The sequence below is a fragment of the Pristis pectinata genome, chromosome 13 (assembly GCF_009764475.1).
Source record: "Pristis pectinata isolate sPriPec2 chromosome 13, sPriPec2.1.pri, whole genome shotgun sequence".
In the NCBI taxonomy this organism is placed as follows: domain Eukaryota; kingdom Metazoa; phylum Chordata; class Chondrichthyes; order Rhinopristiformes; family Pristidae; genus Pristis; species Pristis pectinata.
The window spans coordinates 23,862,169-23,887,582 of record NC_067417.1 but is presented as its reverse complement, the minus strand read 5'-3'; the positions used below and the strand labels follow the sequence as shown (position 1 = coordinate 23,887,582).

At 42.4% G+C, this 25,414-nt stretch overlaps 1 protein-coding gene across 1 annotated transcript in view; it reads left to right on the top strand.

Annotated features, from left to right (window-relative positions):
• zfpm1 (zinc finger protein, FOG family member 1) overlaps window positions 1-25,414 on the top strand; it is a 196,683-nt gene that overhangs the window by 57,730 nt on the left and 113,539 nt on the right. Inside the window, exon 3 of the mRNA XM_052028664.1 lies at window positions 13,906-14,001. Within this exon, the coding sequence (XP_051884624.1) occupies window positions 13,906-14,001 (96 nt within the window). The remainder of the gene's footprint in view (window positions 1-13,905; window positions 14,002-25,414) is intronic.

The following is a 25,414-nucleotide window of genomic DNA, read 5'->3' as shown; positions in this document are numbered from 1 at the left end:
GTTTCAGGTTAAACCCTGCATTTGTGCTTTTGCCAAGCTCAGCTACTTTCACTTCTATACTGTCATTTCTATAATGTCACCCAACTCTGCCTCAGCTCTTGACAGGATTGTCATTAATGCCTTGGTTATCTTCTAGCAAGTATTTCGGTGTTCCTAAGAATGGCTTTCTAGTTTTCTCTCTACACAACCTTGAGGTTATTTGCAATTTTGCTTCTTACACAAAATTATGCCCACTTCACCCAAACGCTTGCTGATATGCTTTGGTTTCTGGTCCAACGAAGTCTCAATACTAATATTTTCATCCTTGTTTTCAAATCATTCTATGGTCTCACTTTGTCCTATTTCTATAGCTACCTTCAGGCTTGTGACCCTTGGATCTTCCTTTGGTTTCCTATTTGAGCCTTTTGATAAATCTACTACTTTTATTGTTCTTTCACTTGGGGCAACACATTAAACTACACACAAGAAAAAGGGTGAACTCAGCGGGTCAGGCACCATCAATGGTGGAAAATGGACTTTTGATGCTTTCTGATCGAGACCCTACATGTGGACTGTCTAATTTAGGAATTTCTTCCCAAAAAGCTCCACCTTTTTACTTCCAGTCTCTTTTTTTAAAAAAGCTCTTTGCACTCAATTGTTGGATCACCTGTCCTAACTTCTCATTGGTGTCAAATATTGTTTGGAGATGCAAGAGATGGCAGATGCAGGAATCTGGAGTAAAAAGCAAACTGCTAGAGAAATTCAATGGGTTGAGCAGCATCTATTGGAGGGAAAGACGTTTTGGATGGAGAACCTGCATCAGGCTTGAGAGTGGAGAGGGAAGGTAGCCAGTATGAAGAGAAGGGGAGGGGTGAGACAGGCCAGTAGGTGATAGATGGATCAAGGAGAGCCAGGTGGGGAAGGGTAGGGTGAGGGTGGAGACAGAGGCTGGAGGGTGATGTGGGGACACAAAGGCTAGAAGTGCTAGGGAAAGTGATAATGGCAAACATTCAAAAGGGGGATGGGCAGATGGCACCTCTCACCTACTGGCCCCTGCCTCACCTCTCCCCCTCTCCTCTTTTACTGGCTACCTTCCCTCCCTTTCCTGCTGCAGATGCTGCTTGACCCACTGAATTCATCCAGCAGCTAGTCAAATTTTGTTTGCTTTGATAATTCTCCAATACAGTGCCTTGGGGCAATTTACTACATTAAACATGCCAAGTAGATGTCACAGCCTCGCCCTCTTCATGATAAAGGTCAGAGAGCTCGTGTCACTTGGTGTATGTCTGTAGAAATAGTAGGGTCAGTGGAATCTTGACAGAACACTTACACTTATCACCTTGGCATTCCTGTAAAACTTCACAGTGATGCAATGAAATTATTCTTGGATCCTTCAGTTCAAAATAATCGCACATTCTTCATAGCTTTTAGGTTACTTTCCTGGAGATCCAACACAAACAATGCACATGGCAGGAGAAGGAAGGTGATAGTGAAGAGATAATGAGGATCAAGCTATTCTTAACCCAGATGATAACAGAGCCCAACGTGAGGGTGCCAAAGACTAGGTTTGCAAAAGGGAGCGATAACTCTATTAGAAGTATTCTACAGGCAGGGATTCTACAGGCAGGCTCTGCATAATAGCAGCAGAGACACTGAGGAGCAGATCAGGAGGCAGATTTTGGAGAGGTGCAGAAATAACAGGGTTGTTGTCATGGGTGATTTCAACTTCCCTAATATTGATTGGCAACTCCTTAGTGTAAAGGGGATAAATGAGGTAGAGTTTGTTAGGTGTGTCCAGGAAGGATTCCTGAAACAGGATGTGGACAGGCCAACTAGAGGAGAGGCCATTCTGGTACTAGGTAATGAGCCTAATCAGGTTTCAGATCTCTTAGTGGGAGATCATTTTGGAGATGGTGACCATAACTCCTTGACCTTTATCACAGCCTTGGAGAGGGATAGGAGCAGAAGATATGGGGAAGTCTGTAATTGGGGAGGAGGAATTATGTTGCTATTTGGCAGGAACTTGGGAGCATAAATTGGGAACAGATGTTCTTGGGGAAGTGCACAATGGAAATGTAGAGGTTGTATAGAGAGTACTTGCATGGTGTTCTGGATAGGTTTGTCCCATTGAGGCAGGGTAAGGATGGTAGAGTGAAGGATCCATGGTTGACAAGAGACATTGAATACCTTGTCAAGAGGAAGAAAGAAGCTTGCCTAAAGTTTAGAAAGCATGGATCAGACAGGGCTCTGGAGAGTTACCAGGAGGGAACTTAAGAATGGACTTAGGAGAGCTAAAAGGAGGCATGAGAGGGTCCTGGAGAGTAGGATTAAGGAAAACCTCAAAGTATTCTACGTGTATGTGAAGAAAAGGAGGATGACGAGAGTGAGGGTAGGACTGATTGGGGATAAAAGAGGAAACATGTGCCTGGAGACGGAAGAGGTAGGGGAGGTCCTTAATGAATACTTTGCTTCAGTGTACACCAGTGAGAGAGACCTTGACGTTTGTGAGGATGGCATACAACAGGCTGATGTGCTAGGGCATGTCAATGTGAGGAAAGAGGATGTGCTGGAACTTTTGAAAAACATTAGGATAGATAGGTCACCAGGGCCAGATGGGATATATCCAAGGTTATTATTAGAAGCGAGGGAAGAGATTGCTGCACCTTTGGCGATGATCTTTGTGTCCTCACTGGCCACAGGAGTAGTGCCTGGTGATTGGAGGGTGGCAAATGTTCCTTTGTTAAGAAAGGGAGTAGGGATAACCCTGGCAATTACAGGCCTGTGAGTCATACTTCAGTGGTGGGCAAATTACTGGAGAAGATTCTCAGAGACAGAACTTATGGGCATTTGGAGAAGCATAGGCTGATTAGGATCAGTCAGCATGACTTTGTGAGGGGCAGGTCATGTCTCATGAGCCTGATTTGAATTCTTTGAGGACGTGACAAAGCACTTTGAAGGCAGAACAGTGGATGTGGTGTACATGGATTTTAGTAAGGTGTTTAATGAGGTTGCTCATGGAAGGCTCATTCAGAAAGTCAGGAGGCATGGGATCCAGGGAAACTTGGCTGTGTGGATTCAGAATTGGCTCACTGATAGAAGGCAGAAGGTGGTGGTAGATGGAGCATATTGTGCCTGGAGGTCAGTGACCAGTGGTGTTCTGTAGCGATCTGTTCTGGGACCCCTGCTTTTCGTGATTTTTATAAATGACTTGGATGAGGATGTGGAAGGGTGGGTTAGTAAGCTTACTGATGACACGAAGATTGGTGGTGTTGTAGATAGCGTAGAAGGTTGCTGGAGATTACAACAGGACATTGATAGGATGCAGAGCTGGGCTGAGAAGTGACAGGTGGAATTCAACACAAATGTGTTATGTGATACACTTTGGAAAATCGAACTTGAAGTAGAATGCAAGGTTAATGGCAGGACTCTTAGCAGTGTGGAGGAACAGAGGATCTTGGGGTCCACACCCATAGATCCCTCAAGATCGCCATGCAGGTTGGTAGGGTTGTTAAGAAGGCATATGGTGTGTTGGCCTTCATTAGTTGGGGTATTGAGCTCAAGAGCTGCGAGGTAATGTTGCAGCTCTACAGAACTCTGGTCAGACCACACTCGGAGTATTGTGTTCAGTTCTGGTCACCTCATTATAGGAAGGATGTTGAATCTTTAGAGAGGGTGCAGAGGAGATTTACTGGGATGCTGCCTGGATTGGAGAGCGCGTCTTATGAAGATAGGTTGAGTGAGCTAGGGCTTTTTTCTTTGGAGCAAAGGAGGATGAGAGGTGACTTGATAGAGGTGTACAAGATAAGAGGCATAGATTGACAAGGCAGTCAGAGACATTTTCCCAGGGTGAAAAATGGCTAACCTGAGGGGGCATAATTTTAAAGTGATTGGAGGAAGGTGTAGAGGGGATGTCAGATGTAAGTTTTGTACACAGAGAGTGGTGGGTGTGTGGAATGCACTGCCAGCAGAGGTGGTGGAGGTAGATACATTAGGGACATTTAAGAGACTCTTAGATAGGCACATGAATGATAGAGAAATGGAGGGCTATGTGGGAGGGAAGGGTTAGATAGATATTAGAGCAGGATAAAATGTCAGCACAACATCGTGGGCCGAAAGACTATGTTCTATGTTCTATTCAACCACAAGTACCTTACAGAGCAGGTCGATTGTGTGCACTTTTGAATTTGGTGTATGAAAAGGGAATGTACCAATGCCTGACATTTGTTAGTGTTAGAATTAAGTTGGAGGCTGCAATGATCTGGGTGGAAGGTTGATAGAGAGACAACTGAAAGCAGACTAGTGCAGAGAAGGGTAAAGTTGTATGGCTCTGAATTTGAATTGGAAGAATCATCAACCAGAGCTTTACTTGTAAGGCAGCCCTACAGATAATGTCAGAAAGGTGGAATTGGTTATCATCGATACAGTATATGTAAAACTGGAGTCAATGTTCATAATCCATGTTACTGAATAGAGGAGGGCTCCAGAGTAGAGCCACAGAAATAATTGTTGTGCCACACAAGGAGATAGTAAGTAAATATTTTCCTAGACAAACTAGGCAGGAAAAATATTAGAAAATCATTTGACTTCTCATGTGTCTCAGTAGGTGGAACCATTTAAGAATGGACTTACAGTGACCCTGTTTTTCTGATAATGTAATGGAACTTCTGTTTTGTTTTTGTAGTAAGCATTCTTTAGACTATGGGGAATGGTAGCATGATTCAATATTTAGAAAAGTGCTCAGTATTGTCTGGAGGCAATTTTCTCATTTGTCACACGGATTTCCTCCCTTAAATTAAGAAATTACATTTATTTCTTAAATGTAATATCTGCATTAGATAGTTTACATTTTTCTCAATTTAATTTAATAATGTTTTATTCAGTCAACTTCCTTCAAAGAAAAGTTTATCTGCACCTTTTCTGAGGCACCTGGTATCTCTATTGATTGACTGAATCACCCTTCAAGTCCATTGTGTGATTAAGTTCTCCTTCCACCCACTCTATTTTAAGATGGTATCCTCCTCGCTCATGCAGCAGTCAAGAATTTTGGACTAGCGCAGCTTATCTTCTAACAATAGGGAATAAAGCTGTTTTAGATAGCATGGAAACCTCATTCTGCTTAGAAGGATGAGGAAATCCATAGAATAGGAACTATTAATATATCTTTCAAAAAGGTCAGTTGAAGAAATTAAGCATCTGGAGCTGATTCCCTGCTTTGCTCTTCCCCGGCCCCCTCCCTCCCACCCTAATCTCCCATTGTCTCTTTTCAATGTCTCTATTTACTTCAGGGTATATGTGTCTTATTAGCTTCTGTGTAAATAGACCCATATAATTATTAGGTTTCCTTGTGCTTATTTTTGTTCAGGTTTTGCTACTGCTCCAATCATGGACTCATCGCTTCTATTTTGAATTCTTTGTTCCTTTTCAAAAGAACATCTTTTCTCTCTAACCTTGCTTGTTCTTTCCCTCCTGTAATCGGGCATCCTTTTCTTACCTTGTAGTAATTCTGCAATTGCACTTCCAAATCCCTACCTTGACCCTTGGACACTCCAAGCTCTCTAATGCTGCTTCATCATTCACCAAAACTTTACTGCTGCTATTGATCTGCTCATCCATGCTCCTTTTCTCACCTTTGCTGTAGCATCCATTAAAACATTAGCATCTCTCAACCTGGCCTCCTGCACCTGCTCCTTTGAACTCAAAGCAAGTATATGAATAAAATTAGTGATCAGCTGGTTTAGTGATATTGGACCACAGTCTTGCTCTTGTTTGTAAAATTTGTTCACTATTCCAATAATATTATGTAATACAGAGATAACTGCTAGCAGCTTTTTTCTGCTGCAAACCATTTTTGTAAACCCTACTTTCCTGTGTCCTCCAGCTTCACCGGCAATTGTATGTTAGAGGTCATGGATTTTTTTGTCAATAAGATCAAAATTGCCTGATCAGCTTCCTCTGCTGCTTCACTTCCTTACCCTGACCCAGTAGACCAGACTTCCTTTCAGATTCCCCTTTGCCCTAATCCTGAATTCATATCATTCTCTAGCTTCTGTTATCACCTCTTGAGTACCATCTGACCTCGTGCTACACGAGACTCACTTCCTACTCCATTCCTTAGTCCATTAAACTGCTGACTACCCAATTATCTTTCTCATAATGTTAGCTAAAGCTTTTAACAGTTCTTTCTGTCAGCTACTGGCCCATCACCTTCAAATCTTTCATCATCATCATCAAATAAAAAGCCCTTGGACCTCTCCATCCTTTGACTCTTGCCATTTTTCCTCGGAACTCCATGTATGAATCATAACATCAAATTTGTCTCCACGCCTTGGTGTCAAAACACATCTTATCAAAGTCACTCATGACACTTTGTGATTCTGACAAAAGTAAACCATCATTCCTTCTGTTTGACCTGATTGAGCACTCTGTCTTCCCCAACATTTCTCAAATGTTATCCAGCTCTATTACCCTACTTGGATCCATTCTCATCTACTGAGTCATAGCAAGGAGTCTCTGGCACTTTCCACAGGCTTCTCACTACCTTTGTTCTCCAAAGCTCTATTTGTGCCCCCTTCTGATTTTCCCATCTGCAAATCCATCAGCAGTGCATGATAACCATAGAACACTACAGCACAGAACAGCATCCTTTTCTACATTTTAGCTGCCAGCAACCAGTTACATCTCACTACCACCTCTCTGTAATCTCCTCCAGTTTGGCAATCCTCCAAGGTGTCTGTACTTCTCCATTACTGGCCTCTGAAAATGGAATTTCTCAAGTCACTTTACATTTATGTCTCTGCAGTAAGCTGCCAAGGCCTTGGCTCTACAGTGCATTGCCTAAACCCTGCTACAAGTGCAGCATGTTCAATATTAATATCATCCTCTTGTGCCCAGAGTCAAGTATATATTCTATGCTTGATCTGAAATGTCTTTCTTTTGTTAATTTTTTGCCCTTATTGGGGCATATCTTCATGTGTCCACATCAGCCTTGATTCAATGATTTTCTGAAAAGGTCAATTTAGTTGTATGTTTTGTTTTCTCTCAGGTTGGGATATATTGCACTTCAGCTTGGATTGAATGACCTGACAAATATGGGCACATTTATTTTGGAATCAGATGAATATGCAAATAAATAATCTTTTATTCTTGATTTTCAGATCTATTGGAGTTCAGTTAATCAATTTTTTATTACTTCAGCAGATGGAAAATTCCATGGAAAATGACTCTCAGATGTTGATTCATCAGTTTTATCTGGATCATCCAGCATTTTGCCATCTTGGTTTTGTTTTGCTATTTGATTTTTGCCTCCATTATTGTTGCTTTTTATAACGAGTCAGAGCTGTACAGCACAGAAATGGGCTCTTCGGCTTACCACTTCTCCCCCACTTCTCCATCTTCCTAATCCACCCAAAATGATTCTGACGATGCCCAGAATACTCCTTACAGTAATATCCTCAACCCTTTTCTGATAGTACAACCCCACTTTTTTCTTTTACCTTGGTCATAAGACAAGTTCAACATAGTTAATACTCAATTTGCATTTCTTCTAATTAATCTATTTTATAGTCTGGCATTTATGGTTACTCCTTGCTGTGTTAGTAAGTATTTCTGTCTTAGTTCACACTTCTGCCCATCCTGCTTTAAGTTCATCCCAATTGTTCAGTTTATTCAGTTGGCTAACATTGGCCTCCTCTGTGCCTTTCCTTCCCTCAGAAGTGGGTGCAGTGAATCAGTATCAGGTTTATTATCACTGACTTGTATGACTTGAAATTTGTTGTTTTGTGGCAGCAGTACAGTGCAAAGACATAAAATTGCTATAAATTACAAAATAAATAAATGCAAAATAAAATGAATAATGAGGTAGTATTCATGGGTTCGTGGACTGTTCAGAAACCTGATGGCAGAGGGGAAGAAATGGTTCCTAAATCATTGAGTGTGAGTCTTCAGGCTCTTGTACCTCCTCCCTGATGGTAGTAACAGAGGGCATGTCCTGGGTGGTGAGGGTCCTTTGTGATGGATGTTGTGCCTTTGTGGCACTGCTATCATGTATTTCTTTTTACATTGTCTGGAATATCAACTGTGCTACAGTTTCTGACACTGTTTAGTGGATGGGGACCTAACTAAAACAAGCAGATTACCAGGATATTAACACATTGCTGCTAATGCGAATGGAGTATGCAGATTAGCTGTTTGCTTTTCCTACTCTGCAGCTGTGGATATATTTCAGAAATATTTCACCACCTATGAAGTGGTTTGAGGTGTTTGGAGATCATGACAAAATACCATAAAGCAAAAAAGAAAGAGTTGCTTTTTATGGTGTCTTCCATATCTCTTTCAGGACATCCTGAAGTGCATCACAGCCAATGAACTACTTTTAAAGTGCAGTCTCCTGTTGCAATTTAGGAACCATGTTTTCATGATTGTAGGGCTAACTCCTCTGCTGTACTTCAGAACAGGGACAAGGGACTTTTGCACCTATCTTAGAGATGACAGGCGCAGAAGAAGGCAGCTTGTGCCGTTCCCGAGTAGAGTAATCCCATCAGTCCTATTTCCCCCCTCATTTCCCTTTTTAACCCTGCAACCTATACTCGCTCACACGCCCATCAACTTCCCTTTAATTTTTTTGAATTTTACCTACACTAAGGCATAATTTATGGTAGCCAGTAAACCACTCAGTGTGTCTTTAGCATGAAGGAGGAAACCAAATCATCTGGGGGAAAACCCACACATTCACAAGTTGAATGTGAAAACTCTATGCAGGGCAAACCCAAAGTCAGGATTGAACCCAGGCCTCTGGAACTGTGAGGCATCAGCCTGAAGTGCAGTGGCACTGTGCTGCCCTGTCACATCTTATCTATAAGATGGTAATAGTTGGGTTGAATGTTGCCTACCTATGTTGGCAGCTCCAGTGCTAGCAATCTGAGCAATTGTGGCAAACAACAATAACACCTAGGTACAGATGAATTATCAATGATCTTGTCCAGAAATGAATGGTATTACTTGATTACGGTCCTTGGGAACAGCTGAGATTTCTGGGAATATTTCAAGCTGAAGTTTAAGAAAATGAGGGAAAGGAGTGTAAATTAATGCTTGGGATTGAATTTGGATATTGATCATCAAGTGGAAGTAGAAGTAACATTTGTTCCAGACTCCGGCTGTTCTGCATAGGAATAAGCAAAAGCACAATTATAGGGAGCAAAAAACAAACTGCTGGAGGAACTCAATGGATCAGGAAGTGTCTGTAGAGGCAAAGGGATGGTCAACGTTTCGGGTCAAGACCCTGTATCAGGGCTGAGAATGAAGAGGGAGATCACCAGTATAAAGAAGGAGAGGTTAGAAGAGGCTGGAAGGCGATAGGTGGAACCAGATGAGGAGGGGTTAATGGACAGCTGAAGCCAGGTGGGGAGGTGGGTGGAGTTGCGAGATGAGCTGCTGGGTAGTGGATGGAGACCTAAGAAGAAAGGGATAAAAGCGACAGATGGAACCATGGGGGGAGGGAGAGGGTGGAAGTAAAGACAGAAGCTGGAAGGTAACAAGTGGAGATACAAGAGGCTGCAGATGCAGGAATTTGATAAGTGGAACCAGGTAAGGGAGGGTTGAACCAGCTGGGGAGAGAACAGGAGACCCAGTACGTTAAGTGCGTGCGTCATTGGCAGATAGAGCCAGGTGAGGGGAAGTGGGGGGTTGGTGGGGGATGGTTGTTTAGGAGGACATGAGTGGATCAGAAGAGGAGAGAAAGGAGCATGGAGTGCGCGTTACCTGAAGTTGGGAAAATTCAGTGTTTGTACCACTGAGTTGTGGATTACCCAGGTGGAACATGAGGTGTTGTTGTTCTTCTGGTTTGCATTTGTGCAAACTAAAAGAACAGCACCTCCTATTCCACCTGGGTAGTTCCCAACTCAATGGTATGAACATTGAATTTCCCAACTTCAGGTAACCTGTGCCCCATGCTCCTGTCTCTCTCCTGATCCATTCAGGTTCCCTTGTCCCCTGTTTCCAAACCATCCCAGCCCCTGTTATCCAGTTTCACTCCCCTCACCCACCTGGGTCCATCTGCCTATCACCCACACGCTTAACCTACTGGGTCTCCTATCCCCTCCCCCAACTGCTTCCATCTGCCTGCCATCCCTCCCTTTGCTGGTTCCAGTTATCACCTTCCTTACCTATCAGATTCTGGCATCTGTAGCATCTTGTGCCTCCACTCTTCACCTTTCAGCCTCTGTCTTTACCTCCCCCATCCTCTTTCACCGTTTCTCCCCCCCCCCCACCCCAACCTGACTCCATCTGCTTTTTTCCCTCCTTGTCTGTCTCTGTTTCTCACCCACCAGCCAATGTCTCCCAACTCCACCCCTCCCACTCCCCCACCTAGCTCCATCTGCCCATCATCTCTCTTCTCATTTTGTTCCACCTATCACCTGCCAGCCCCTGCCTAACCCCTCCCTCTCACCTCTTTACTGGCTACCTCCCCTCTACACTCTCAAACCTGACGCAAGCTCTTGACCCGAAGCGCTGACCATCCCTTTGCCTCTACAGATGCCTCCCAATCTGCTGAATTCCTCCAGCAGTTTGCATTTTGCTCCAGATTACAGCATATGCAGTCTCTCATCTCCACAAATACTGAGATTTGGTATTCAGTTTTATTCCACAATAAATTGTTTCTCCAATTAAGTATTGAAAGACTACATTTGAATTAAAATAACTTTCTCTGAGTGCAATATTATATCATTTGTTTCAAAGCAAAAATGAAAAATTTCATTACATCCTTGAAAACAAAAATTTCTGAATGCACATAATTGAGATGTCTTCTGCCAGATATTGCAGAGGAGAAAATAAGGATTGCAAGGGAATGTTATTGGGTGTTCTGTTAAGTTTTACCACAGTCCATTAATACACAATTGTTCTTTCAGAGTATGCTTGCAGAAAAAACAAGTTTAGGAAAATTATTTGGAAATGGTCCAAAAAAGGCAGCTTGTTTTTACCAGACTTTGCTCTCGTTGTATAAAAGGGAAGTGTATGCTTATCAGATGTGAGCTGGGATGGGAATTAGGCTTAGGGAGTTTGGAAGCAGAATGTACGTTACACCTGGTACTGGCTTGTTTGTCAAAATGATAAGTTGATAACGATATTAAGGTTGGACATGGGCTATATACCTATTCCTAAGACTTTCTTTTAAAAGAGATGAGAATTTGAAGGGAGAATAACCTATTTCCTTGTTTATTGCAATTACAATAGCTCATATTCTGAATAGTTTTCAATCTTTATTAAAATGATTTTGTTATCTTCACTATTGATAATCTAAAAGTTAATGACGTGGCAGAATAAAGTTTTATGACACACATTGATTTGAAATATTAGTTATCATGGATTCAATATAAAGACAAACATGTACTTTGGGCGATAACCTGTAACACTATTATATGCAGAGTAACTAGGTAAACTTATCAAATAAGTCTAGCTGCCATAAATTTAGGAAAATATCTTTATCAAGTTACAATGAAAGCACATTGTGATAGTTAAGGCACACCATTATCTGCCATATTACATAAATAATTCCAGCACCATATTAATGTGTGTTTTTATATAGGGATAGGATGAATCTCTCCTGTGACCCATTGTGCTTATAATTAACTTTGTTCATTGGTTAAGAACGTGGCCCCAGTTTTCTGCTTCTGGATTAACTAGATAGATTTCCAATCCATCCCATTGAACTGATGGATTGGAATTCATGAGTACAGACTGATGCCTAGTGTTCTGTTCTGGCTGAATGCGGAACTTGTATCATTTTGCTCCACACTTGGACTTTAATAGAATCCTATAGGGCAGCACAGATGTCCTTAGATTTCTCCATGCTTTAGGGAGAATGGTAAGTAGAAGTTAATTTACTCTTTTAATTCAGTTGAATTAAATTTATTTCATTGGCTTTGTTAATTAAAGTTATTGATCATTTTTAGCTTTCAGCATTGTCTAAGTGTGTTGGAATATTTGTTTCAATAGTAAGCTTTAAACTTCCGGGTGATCAATATGATTGGAGATACTTGCCTAGAAATTCATCTTCTGTTCATACCATTAATAAATAGTAGTTGCTGTGTTTTGTATTCTGCATCTGAAATTTACTTTAATCGAAGTCACCTGAACCTAAACTGGTATTTATTGCTCAGCACAAACTACCCTTGAGAAGACACATGGGCAACCTGGAATTTTTTGACCCAATGATGATGGAGGGGCAATGGCATATCCAATTAGTATTCAAAGGCATATTGGATTAGTGTGTGACATTTATATAAATGATTATAAGATTGGAAAAATACTCAAAAGGTAATACTCTTGCATGCATCTGCTCTCCTTCTCAGAGGCAATGGAGATTGAAAGTTAGCAAGAATATAAACTTGCACCCAGAACACATCGCTGGGTGCAGAAGGTATACATTTCAGATGACAATGTGCATTATATTCTAGGTGCTGCAGTGCTTGTCCCTGTCTGCACTCAGTGCAAAATGTTTATTCCTGATAATTGAGCACCAGTGCTTGCCAAGGGGAGATTCCCCCATGGTATTCTGTGTTTGAGAAGGAACCATTCTTGCTGTTGGAAGAAATAGAAACAAAAATATATCAATTAAACTGCAAATGGCTGTAAACGTGGTCAGTGATTACTTTTTCTTTTGACTTGGCTATTTGAAAATTGTCACATAATAAGTTCACCTTGTGTGCAATTAAGGGTAATCTATGGAAGTAATTTTTTTCATTATATTAACAAATTAACATTTAGAATGTCTAACAAATAATCTGACTGGTGGTGTTTTCTGATATTGGCCAGGTGAAATGGAATCCTTGAAGAAAATGTATACCTTGAGTCTTCACCATCAGTAGAGATATGAAGTTAAAACCCAAGACAAACCTGACATACATGGTCAGATCCTATTGAACTTGGGTCATGTAGCCAAACCGTAGAGTGAAGCCATATAATGAGAAATATGAATTACTTGCAGTCTCCCAGCTATTTTTAGGCAGACAGGCCTATCCACATCCCAGTGTACTGAGCTTAGTCCACTTATTTATGTGACTGGGACCAATACAATCTGACCAGAGCCTGAGGACTTGAGAACATTTTTGATACCCGATCTAAGCTCTACATGCAGTTGAGTTGGTTATGGCTCAGGTCTATTTGTTGGATCCTCATGCCCATCAGAGGATTGTTGATTTTTGACAGAGGAATTTAAGCATGGCATTGTCTTTGTCTAGTCATTTGATGAATTTGAAATGTTTATGCTTATCAAAGTTGCAGAGGTTATTTGATAGTGTTCAAGTCATTAAAGTTCTTGGCAAAATGAATAAAGAGAAGCAGTTTCCATTAGCAGAATGATTGACAAAAAAAGTCAGAGGACATCACTTTTAAGGTGATTGGCAAAATAACTAGAGGAGAAACTTTCTCATGCAGCAAGTACTCTGAGGCTGGAATTTACTGTTTAAGAAACTGGTGAATGTAGATCCAGTTGTTGCTTTCAAAACTTAGATAGTTGGATATCCAAGGAAGAATGATTTATAGGGCCATGGGGAAAGAAGTGGGGAATGCAACTGACTGGTTGCTCTTGCAGAGGGGCAAATGCCATCCTTTTGTACTTGACAGTTGTAGGATCTCAGCAACTAATTCCTTTAAAGATTTCATTTTCATTCCTGTTGTGTCGCTATTCTATTGAATATTTTACAGTCATATGGCAATCTGTCTTTGCCTTTTCTAAAAGCAAATTAGTACTGATTTTAAGTGGTACTTATGGATATGCATGGGTCCTAAGTTCTGGCTCTCTGCTAAGTTCTGCAATTAAAATACATTCAATTTGCTTATCTTTTTTGAATAATTTGTTCATTACTTATGACATGCTTGAAAGTAGATTTATTTGAACTCGCCATTAACAGGTGTCCTTTGCCATTTTAGACCAATGGTTACAGGATGTACCAAAGACTCCTGAAGAACTGGAAGTAAAGTGGTCAACAGATGACCAGAAGAATTCTGAAATGTGGCACCTGCCAGGTAAATGCAATGTTTCGTGCAGAAAGGAGCACCAGTTATAATCTGAATATATATCCCACACTTCATAATCTTCACTTAATGCTACTCTTGCATTTTGGGAATTTCTTGTCAATGTTTCCATAAAGAATATGCAAAAATGGTGGAATCAAATATGAATTTGTGTATTTTTTTTGTGCACAATGCAGGTGATTGGTGGTTGAACACCTGATGAGTAAATTTCCATCTTGTTATTACATAGATTAACTCAATTCATTAACCTGTATTGGTAATTAATAAATTTTAAGTTGATGCATTTCTGGTTCTAACGACACAGAAGGAGGCCATTTGGTAGATCAGGTCCCTGCCAGCTCCCAGGCAAACAGTCCCATTCGTCCCATTACCCCTTTCCTATTTCCCGCTACCCCTGCTACTTATTCTATCTTGCGCATGTTCATCAACTTCCCTTTAGTTCTTTTTGCCATTATTATTGTAATTTACAGCAGCCAATTAATCTATTGGCATATTTACAGAGCATCTTGTAGAAACCCATGCAGCCACAGAGAGAACCTGCAAACTCCACGCAGACAGTCCCCAAGGTCCAAATCAGATCCTGCTGTGCCATTGTGTTGTCTAATTACCTAAATTTTACCCACATGCTAAATATATAGTTAACCTGCCTACCTCAGTTTCTCATCCTTATCCTTAATCCTGTGATTGTTCAATGTTGAGCCATCCCGTTTTCCAATTCAGTTTGGAATCCCTGGCTGCCTTGTGCTTTTGGTCCAATGTTGACTCACTATCATTGGAGCATTTTGATCACTGATGTAATTTGCTGAGCTTTCTAACGGTGTTCTCTGCATGCCATTGGCCATTCTCTTAACCGATTGATCCATCACTGGTCAAAGGAAGGATATGGTATCGGCAAAAGATTAGGAAAGATGGGGAAGACCAAGATGAGAGCTTATTCATCAGGTTTTTAATCACCAGTTATCTGTAATATTTAACAAAAAAGGTGTGTCATCTTCAATTTACTCAGATTCTCAGCTGCATTTAAATAAAAGACAAAGTCAAATCTTAGCATAGATGTAGTTTTCACAACACCTGGTATCCTAAATATGTATTATTCATGAGAATTATTTTGGTAATTTTTAAATCGTTATAATTAAATTTTTTGCTTCTGCCCTTTTCAATATACCCTTGATTGTTGGCCCTCTCTACATTTCCATATTGTGTAATAAAAGTCTTGGAGATCAGTGAGTTTACAAAGTACTTGAAATTGAACTATCATCAATTTCAATTTTAAAGATCTGGTTCTTTAATTCTACAAAAATATGCAAGAAAAGGAAATATAAATTTCATTTCAAAAATTGCAAATATCTATTTTACTCTTCATGGTAGTGAAACAATCTTGACTTTATAATTTAAATCTTATAAGATGTTAGACTCATTAGCCACTCTTTGAACTGAGCATCTGTGAAGTTTGCATTCCATTGTGAAGATGGGCATTTGGGAGAGAGGAAAAGACTCCACGTTAAACTAGTAAGCGGTCCCTTGTAAGGTGTTGATGTATTTTTAAAGTTTATAAAATAAATTCAAAACTGCCATTTGAAAATTGGCATTTATAGTGCAAGGAGTTGGTAATTTTCTGTTTTTAAATCTTGATACAAATGTTGTCAGAAGTACATACATGTAAAAAGTAAGGATAAAACTTGGCCCCTGTTTAATCCCACCTCCAGTCACAGGAAAAATATAAACAATATAACACGCATGCTGTATTTTTTAATGTTAAGAAAGATAAAACTGAATAGCAAAGGAGCTGTACATGTTGTAGTTTTTTTTTACTAAGAGGTGGTATGATGCCTGATGTCAAATGTCTTGCACTGGAAGCAGAGGAGGAGAAGAGGGAAGTTCAAACATCATTGGAAGGTTTGGAGGCCACAGTAGATACAGCTTCAGACAACGTGTTTACTTAACTAATGAACTACTGGGGCTTTCTAGAGACTGAAGAGGTGATACATGCAAGGATCTCTGATGAGCAGTCATCCATCTGAGCCACTGAATGTCACCATGCCCTCAATGTTAACAGAGGACACATCTAGATCTCTACAGGAGCAACTCAAGATTACGTTGCTTTGTAGTACATTTCTTGGCCCAGAATTGGACCACCACCTGGAGACAGTGAAATGGATCCATTGGGATCTCACTTTGCTCTGCAATTTAGAAATTTGTAAGTGAAGTTGCTTTTTGGTAGTAACTTGAAATGGGCCCTTAGCATATTGGTAGCCTGGTTTGCATTATGCCCCAATGCCCTTTCCCACAAAGGAAAAGGATAAACCTCGTGTTATGTTATAGGGTTCTAATTCATTCTGAGTCATTTTCGTTATTGCCATGTACTAGTTTCACCCTCTGTTTTCCTTTGCATGTGAAACAATTTGTTTTGTTACTATAGAGGATGAATCTGATGATGCATTAACAAAATTGCTGATTGTACTATTAGGGCCACAGAGCAGACAGTCATTTTCCATTTAAAATGTGACTTCATGATGTAAATACAGAAATATTGCCAAGTTATCATTCAGGGGTGCTGTTGATTGTGTGTAATGTTCATAGTAGAGCTATCAGGTTTTCCAACAACCTGATTAGTTGAAAAACAGGGTGGAATATAAAAAAACAACAGATGCATATTAACAAATGTAATTCCTGGATTTGGATGTGTTTGCTCTTGCTTTTAAAGATTAAACTATTGATAAGCATTGCAATTAATTATATTAATGTAGCTTGGAAAGTAACACATGCTGAAGTTGGCCAGGAGAAGAATTTTTTTCAAGCATTGAAAAAAATGTAAATATTTTCTGGGTTATGTTTACTAATTATTTACTATATATTGTGCACTTTAAAGTGCTTGTACTCTTCAGGTGCATGGCAAGTTAATTTTCATCCAAGGGATTAGCTGACATAGGCTGTCCTGTAACTTTCAACATGTTATGTGTGCCAAAGTTAATAGAAAATTAGACTTTCTGGAGAAATGTCATCTTGATGTTTCTTTGATGTAACAAAGAACCATTATTACATCTCTAAGGACATCTGAATGCTGTTTACTCTGAATAATCAATCAATAACTTACAAATTACATCATATACCCATGAGCTGGGACCTTTTGAGAGTGAAATACGTAGAAAAATATATTGTTTTAGTTTGAGAAGTTGTGGTGTTATGTAACATGACTAAATTATAGCTTAATATGTTACATTTGTTTCCAAGCTTTCATAGTTCTGTGCCTGCAGGTTATGAGAGGTATTAATGATTTGACAATTAGTGAAAGCAATCTTTCAGCTGATCATCTGCAAACTTTCCAGAGTTATGTAAACCTGATGCATTGCCCCGCCACCCCCTCCTGATACGGAATTCTATTACTTCCACCTCAGTACTTCTGTTACTGAAGTATTCTCCTTTCTATCAGATTAGGTGATAATTACATTTCATCATCTTGTAACCTTTCTTCATACTAAATTTGGCAGTGACTGTAATCACTATCTAAGCCACCTTTGATTTAAACAGCCGTTTATGGAAATTCAGTTGAATTTTCAGTGTCATATTAGTGACGATATATCTGCAGGGTTTAAAGATCCTATGGGTTGTAAATAATGTTGAAAGGAGTGTGCGCTTGGTGGATGCTTGGGCCTTGCAGGAAGTTTAAGGAGGTTGCACATTTTTGTGGTGTGTTGCAGCTAGAGGGCTGCTGCCCTGCATTATCAGACATTATATCTAATATCAATGCCTTCAACTTGTTCTTCACGGCGACTGTGCAGGATATATGTAACTTAAACTGTTGCACAATGCAACAACAGTTGAAAGAGCTAAAAGCTTTATTTAGTGACAAGTCACCTTGGTGTTTCTCCATGGTATTTGGAGAAATGACCAAAGAAACTGTGGTAATGAGGTTTTATGGCTTTGGAGAAATGTAGTGTAAAGTGAGTTTGGAATGGGGGGGGGGGCGGGGAGGTGAAGTTCCCAAATGCCAATTACACAGCAGATCCAAATGGCAAGGTCAATGGTTTGTCGTAGGATAGACCAGGAGTATGTTTAAAGAGCTGAAATGCACTCAAGTGATGTGTTAAGGAATGGGTTTGGACACTGTGTGACACAGTAAGGGTGGGGGGGGGGGGTTGTTTTGGATGACTTGGAATCCAATAGAGAAATCAAGACAGAACATTCTGAAGTGTAATGCGCAGAGGGAAGTGATGATGTAAGGGTGGAAACAAGGAGTCTTGTTGGCAGGATACGTGGTTTGAAGGTCCATACTGGGCTATACTCTCAGCAGATACAGCACAAAACAAAACGAAAGAAACTTCTCTGGCAAAGTGAAGCAAGCTCAGTACAAGTTCAACATCTTGCTTAAAGGCTGGAATAAATTGTTTTGTCATGCCCTATTATGTTGCAATATACGAATGCCTCAGTAAAAGAAAACTTTGGTGCTTATTAAATTGCGTCAGTTTGTTCTTCATCCCCATTAAGGAGTTCATGAACAGTATTTGGAAATGTCCCAGTGGGGAAGGGTGTTGGAGAGGATTTTATATAAAGCTATAAGTTTCACCAGGGTCCTGTCAAGTATCTTCTGACAGCATTGTGTATAGAGTAATACTGAGTATACATAAACTAAACCTATTTATTGTAGCCACCTTTTGTGATGCTATGCAAGTACATTTTGCACTAAAATGCATTTGGCATATTCCCAGGTCGCATAATGGCATAGATAGCAAATGACATGTTTTTGATGAAAGTTAAAATTAATTTGAAGTGGTCTTTTGGTACCATAATTCTTGTGTTCAAATTGATTAAGAATCCTGCATCAATTCTTGATTTTATAGTCATGTCTACCAAATCCTTTGTTTAATTACACTGTTACCTTTCATTGTACTTTAATAATATTTAACATGCATATTCTCTAATTTAGTTTTAATTGTAGCCTATAACTTAGAATTTAATTTGCATCTAAATTGGCATGGTGATAGCCCTTTTGTGCAATTCTAACTTTTAATGATTTTCATTTCTAAGATTCTCAGATGAATTTTGCATTTTATTTTATATCTTGTTTTTGCTGTATTACATATTGATTTCAGTGATCAACTTTGTTAATTTTAGTCACTGAGTTCAAACTTAATGAAAGTTTGGTGTTTCTCAACAATCAGAATGGAATTTCAAGGCAATCATAAAGAAATGTGGCAGTGAAAGGAGTAGTGTTTATTAATAAGATACTGTATTGCAGAATCCTATCACTATCTTACAGCCTGTCATTGGAGCAGCAATTGTTGTGAATATTAATTGTTCTGTGGTCTGGAGCTGATGGCAGGATGACGATACGTGGGATGATTATGGGTTTTTCAAAACTCCTCTCTGTGATAGACTGACTATCAGACACATTCCAGCTATTTTGCTTATCAGCAAAAGAGATTCGGGGAAGCAAGAGTTGGCGTTTTTTGAGGTAGCTGTCTCAGCGTCTACAGCTGTCAACTGGATAACCACAGAGATGGGAGGGATATGGCCAGGACACTTTGTTGTCTAAATGATGCAGACATTTTTCTCTCATTTTCTGTCATTTTGGTTCCTGTTCAAAATACTAATAAAAATTAAAAAGGGTAAGTATCTTCTGTATGTTAGTTATGAACAGCCATTTTTCCACTCACTGCCTTTTTAAGTGACCTAGGAGGGCACAAGTGTTTTGGTACAATTTTTAATCTTTTTAAAAAAAATTCTTAAACCGTATATTTTCTGTTGATTGTGATTTTTTTTTTTCCTGCTTTAAATAAAAACCTATATTTGTTAAAATACACATTAAAGTTAGCATCGTTGTTCAGCTTGTGTATTTAATTAACATATACAGCATTCCAATAATTCATTAATTCACCATATCTCCTCAATGTCTATTTGGGTATAGAGGGTGGGGAAATGGCAGATCAGTGGCACATTATATATTGGTGGGAAGAATGAGAAGAGGCATATAAACTAGGGAGCTCAGTTCCAGAAGGGGTACAAGAACAAATAGATCTGGGTTATGAATGCACAGTTCATTGAAAATGCTGGGGCAACTCGAGAAAATGCTTTTTTTTAAAAAGAAGCAAATAGAAGCATGGAGAAGGAGAGCAAGAAAGTCATGATGTGTCTTTATAAAACACTGGTTCAGCCAAAGCTGGAGTTGTGTGTCCAGTTCTGGACGCCAGACTTTAGGAAAGTTGCAAGGAATATAGAGTGAGTGCAGAAACTATTTACTAAAATGTTTCCAGGGATGTGGGTCTTAAGTTATGTGGCTAAACTGGAGAAGCTGGGATTGTTCTCCTTGGAACACCTCTGAGCTTGCAAGAGATCTGATAGAGATATTTAAATTTATTAAAGCAAGGGACAGAGTAGGTAGAGAAAAATCATTCCCATTTGGATGGATCAGTCAAGTTTTATGGGACATAAAAAGAAGTAACTGACAAAAAGACCATGAGTGACATGAGGATTTGTAAACATGCACTAACATGGTCTAACATGCACTGCCAGTGGTGGTAGTGATGGCAGACTCAATTACAACATACTCGAGAGAACTAGATGAATGTCCAAAAGGAAAGAATTGGAATGGCTATGGGGAATGGGACTAGCTGGATTGCTCTTGCATAGACTTTTTCCCCAGGGCAAAAACACAAGGGGGTATAATTTTAAGGTGATTGTAGGAAGATATAAGGGGGATGTCGGGGTAAGTTTTTTTTTTACACAGAGTGGTGGGTGCATGGAATGCACTGCTGGCAGAGGTTGTGGGGGCAGAGACATTAGGGCCATTTAAGAGACTCTTAGATAGACACATGAATGATAGAAAAATGGAAGGCAATGTGGGAGGGAAGGGTTAGATAGAACCTACAGTAAGTAGGATAAAATATCGGCACAACATCGTGGGCTAAAGGGCCTGTACTGTGCTGTAATGTTCTATGTTCTAGAGCTGTTCCGGACTCAATAAGCCAAAAGACCCATTTCCAAGTTTTGAGACTCCAAGATTTGGTGATTAGTTGAAATGAGGCTTAAGCTTTGCTGCTCCTTCCTGCCTTCCTTCCTGCATGTGCCTCTCAGATTACATTCATTACGTTACTGAGTGGATGACTTTTCACTCACTTTACACAGCACAGAAGGAGGCCATTCAGCCCATTGAGATCATGCCATCTCCCAGCAACAATCCTACCCTTTCCATTCCCCCTTTTTCTCATTTTTCCTTGTAACCCTACAACTCATTCTCCTCTCTCCCATTTTTATTCATTTGTTACTCACCTACAATAATACTAGCCAATTGACCTACCTGTCTGTTATTGGCATGTGGGAGAAAACTCGATCCTCTGGCAAAGAACCATGCTGTCACAGCATGAATTTTCAAAATTTATACAAACCTCACCAGAGAGCTGGAACTGAGCCACTGTACCACCCTTGGGGGTGGGGGGTGGGGGGAGAAATTAAACTTAAGACTGCTTTATTTTACATGCTAAGCTCTTATTATTCAGCATAGGTTGGAGGCAACACCTGCGGAGGTAAAATGAATCAATTCAAACTGGAAATTGAAGTCATTGATAGATGATACATGATTGACTGTACTGCAATACAAGAAGGATTGGCAATGTGAATTTCACTTTGTGGCTGAACTTTTTATGTACCATATCGGATGTAATTTGAATATTTATGTACTGAAGCAAAACGGAGTGTGTTTCATACCTGCTACAGACCATCGCACCTTGGACATTTTACAAGTACAAATCCTAGCCTCAGTTTGATGTTACGTTTCAATTACCAATCAGCTATTTTTGGTCTGGATTCTATACTAACTGCAGACATTTGCAGAAATCAAGTGTTTTCATGAACGAAATCCTAGATAGTCCTGTTTCCTTGTATTTGTTTGTTTGTAAAATGTCAGTACCATGGGCAGCACATTGGCACAGTGGTGCAGCTAATAGAGCTGATGCCTCACAGTGTCAGTGAGTTGGGGTTGACGCTGACCTCTGATGCTGTCTGTGTAAAGATTGCTCACTTTTCCTGTGGCTGTGAGTTAGCATGAACTCGATGAGCAGAATGGCTTCTTTCATGTTATATGGAAATTGTGTGGCGACTCACCGTCTAGTCGGGCGAACCGGCTCGGCAGTCGGGTCGCGCGGCGTCGGAGCGACGAGGCCCAAGATGGCGGCGGGCCTCGTCTTTCCGAGCGACGGGGAGAACCCGCGCGCGGGAAAGTCCTGATGACGTAGGACTTACGTCATTGCCGGTTTTTTTGGGCGGGAGTTTTTCTCCCTTAAAGGGGCCCGCACAAGGCAGGAAAATAAACCAGTTCTGTTTGGCAATCCTCCGAGTAGAGTCTTGTTTTATTCCGCGGTAGCAACCGCTACATTGGTGACCCCGACGGTCCAAACGGCTTTTGGACCCGCGAAATGGACGACAGCGCAGCAGCCAACACAGTGGCCCTCAAGCTGCCCACCTTTTGGACACTTCGGCCCAGCGTCTGGTTTGACCAGGCCGAAGCCCAATTCCACCTTCGGCAGATCACCTCCGACTCCACGAAGTACTACCATGTGGTTAGCTCTCTGGACCAGGAGACAGCCGCCCAGGTTGGAGACTTCATCCAGTCGCCTCCGGAGGAAGATAAGTACCCGGCTTTCAAAGATCTTTTGATCCGGACCTTCGGCCTCTCCCGTCGTGAGCGCGCCGCCCGCCTGCTTCATCTGGATGGCCTGGGGGACAGATCCCCATCCGCCCTAATGAATGAGATGCTGGCATTGGCCGAGGGACACAAGCCATGCCTGATGTTCGAACAGGCCTTCCTCGAACAGCTCCCCGATGACATCCACTTGTTGTTAGCTGATGCCGACTTCAGCAACCCCCGTGAGGTGGCCGCCCGGGCAGGTGTCCTGTGGAGGATAAAGCGCGAGAGCGGTTCGTCCGTCAGTCAAATCACCAGGCCGCGAGCCCAACGCCTGCCTCGCCCGGCCCCAGCAACCGAGCAGCCACGCCCCAGGAACGCAGACGACGACACGGGTGACCAGCTGTGCTCCCACCATCAGAGGTGGGGTGCGGAGGCCCGTCGATGCCGCCCACCCTGCAAGTTTCAGGGAAACGCCAGGGCCAGCCGCCGCTGATGGCTACGGCGGCTGGCCGCCGACAGAGCCTCCTCTTCGTTCAGGACAAGAAATCTGGACGGCATTTCCTCGTTGATACTGGAGCGGAGGTCAGTATTTTGCCCCCGACAGGCCGTGACACTCGTGACAGGCCACCAGGTCCTCTACTCAATGCCGCCAACGGTACAACGATACGGTCTTTCGGCACCCGTACGCTTCAATTACACTTTGGCGGCAGCCGTTTTACCTGGACCTTTACCCTTGCCACCGTCGCCCGACCACTCCTAGGCGCCGATTTCCTTCGGGCCCACAACCTGTTAGTCGACCTGCGAAGGAAGCGGTTAGTCCACTCTAGCACTCTCCGGACCTATCCCCTGGGAGAAATCAGCCCACCAGCCCCGCGCCTGGACTCCATTACCTTTTCTGGCGACGATTTCGCCAAGCTCCTAGCCGAATTCCCATCGATTTTGGCACCTTCGTTTACAAATTCTCGGCCCGCACATGGGGTACGACACCACATCATTACCACAGGGCCACCCCTTCATGCCCGAGCACGACGATTACCTCCAGACAAGCTCCGCCTGGCAAAGGAAGAGTTCCATCACATGGAGGAGCTGGGGATTGTTCGCAGGTCGGACAGCCCCTGGGCCTCCCCCCTGCACATGGTCCCCACAGCCACCGGAGGGTGGAGGCCCTGCGGCGACTACCGCAGGCTGAATGACGCCACCACCCCGGACCGCTATCCCATCCCTCACATCCAGGACCGCAGCGAACTTACACGGGGCCCGCATCTTTTCCAAAGTGGACCTCGTTAGGGGATACCACCAAATCCCGGTCCATCCGGATGACGTCCCCAAAACTGCGATTATCACCCCATTCGGCCTGTTCGAATTCCTTCGGATGCCGTTCGGCCTTAAGAACGCCGCGCAGACCTTCCAGCGGCTGATGGACGCGGTAGGCCGAGACCTGGACTTCGTGTTCATTTACTTGGACGACATACTGATCGCCAGCCGTAACCGCCAGGAACACCTTTCCCACCTCCGCCAGCTGTATTCCCGCCTCCGCGATTTCGGCCTCACGATTAACCCGTCCAAGTGCCAATTCGGACTTGACTCTATCGATTTCCTCGGCCACAAAATCACCAGCGACGGGGCAACACCCCTACCCGCCAAGGTGGATGCTATCCGCCATTTTGCCCGCCCCGACACAGTCAAAGGCCTACAGGAATTCCTTGGGATGGTCAACTTTTACCATCGTTTCATCCCTGCAGCAGCCCGTATCATGCACCCTCTGTTCTCGCTGCTGGCTGGTAAGGGCAAGGACATCACCTGGACTGACGAGGCTGCGGCTGCTTTCGTTAAGGCCAAAGACGCCCTGGCAGACGCCACGATGCTGGTCCACCCTAGGACTGACGTCCCGACTGCCCTCACGGTAGACGCGTCCAACACCGCGGTGGGTGGGGTACTGGAACAGCTACTCGAAGGCCGCTGGCAACCCTTGGCATTTTTCAGCAAACACCTTAGACCGCCCGAACTGAAGTACAGCGCTTTTGATCGGGAACTTCTAGCGCTGTATCTGGCGGTCCGGCATTTCCGATACTTTCTAGAAGGCAGGCCTTTCACCGCTTTCACCGATCATAAGCCTCTGTCCTTTGCCTTCTCCAAAGTCTCCGATCCCTGGTCAGCTCGTCAGCAGAGACATTTATCCTACATTTCCGAGTTCACAACTGACATCCAACATGTCTCCGGAAAGGATAATGTCGTTGCTGATGCACTTTCCAGACCAACCATCCACAACCTATCCTTGGGTGTCGACTACACGGCCCTGGCTGACGCACAGCAAGCCGACGACGAACTGCCCAGCTACAGAACCGCAGTCTCGGGTCTGCAGCTCCGAGATTTCTTGGTTGGTCCAGGTCAGCGGACCCTACTTTGCGACGTTGCGACTGGTTAGCCCCGCCCTATTGTCCCTGCAGCCTGGCGGAGACGCGTTTTTGACTCGGTACATGGGTTGGCGCACCCATCCATCAGATCTACTGTCCGACTGGTCGCCAGCAAGTTTGTCTGGCATGGCCTGCGCAAACAGGTCAGTGAGGGGGCCAGGACTTGTCTGCACTGCCAGACGTCAAAAATCCAGCGACACACCAAGGTCCCACCACAGCAGTTCGAGCCTACCCGTAGGAGGTTCGACCACATACACGTCGACCTCGTGGGCCCTCTGCCGGTTTCAAGAGGAGCCCGGTACCTCCTTACCATCGTGGACCGGTTCACGAGGTGGCCTGAGGCAACCCCCCTGACTGACATCACAACTGA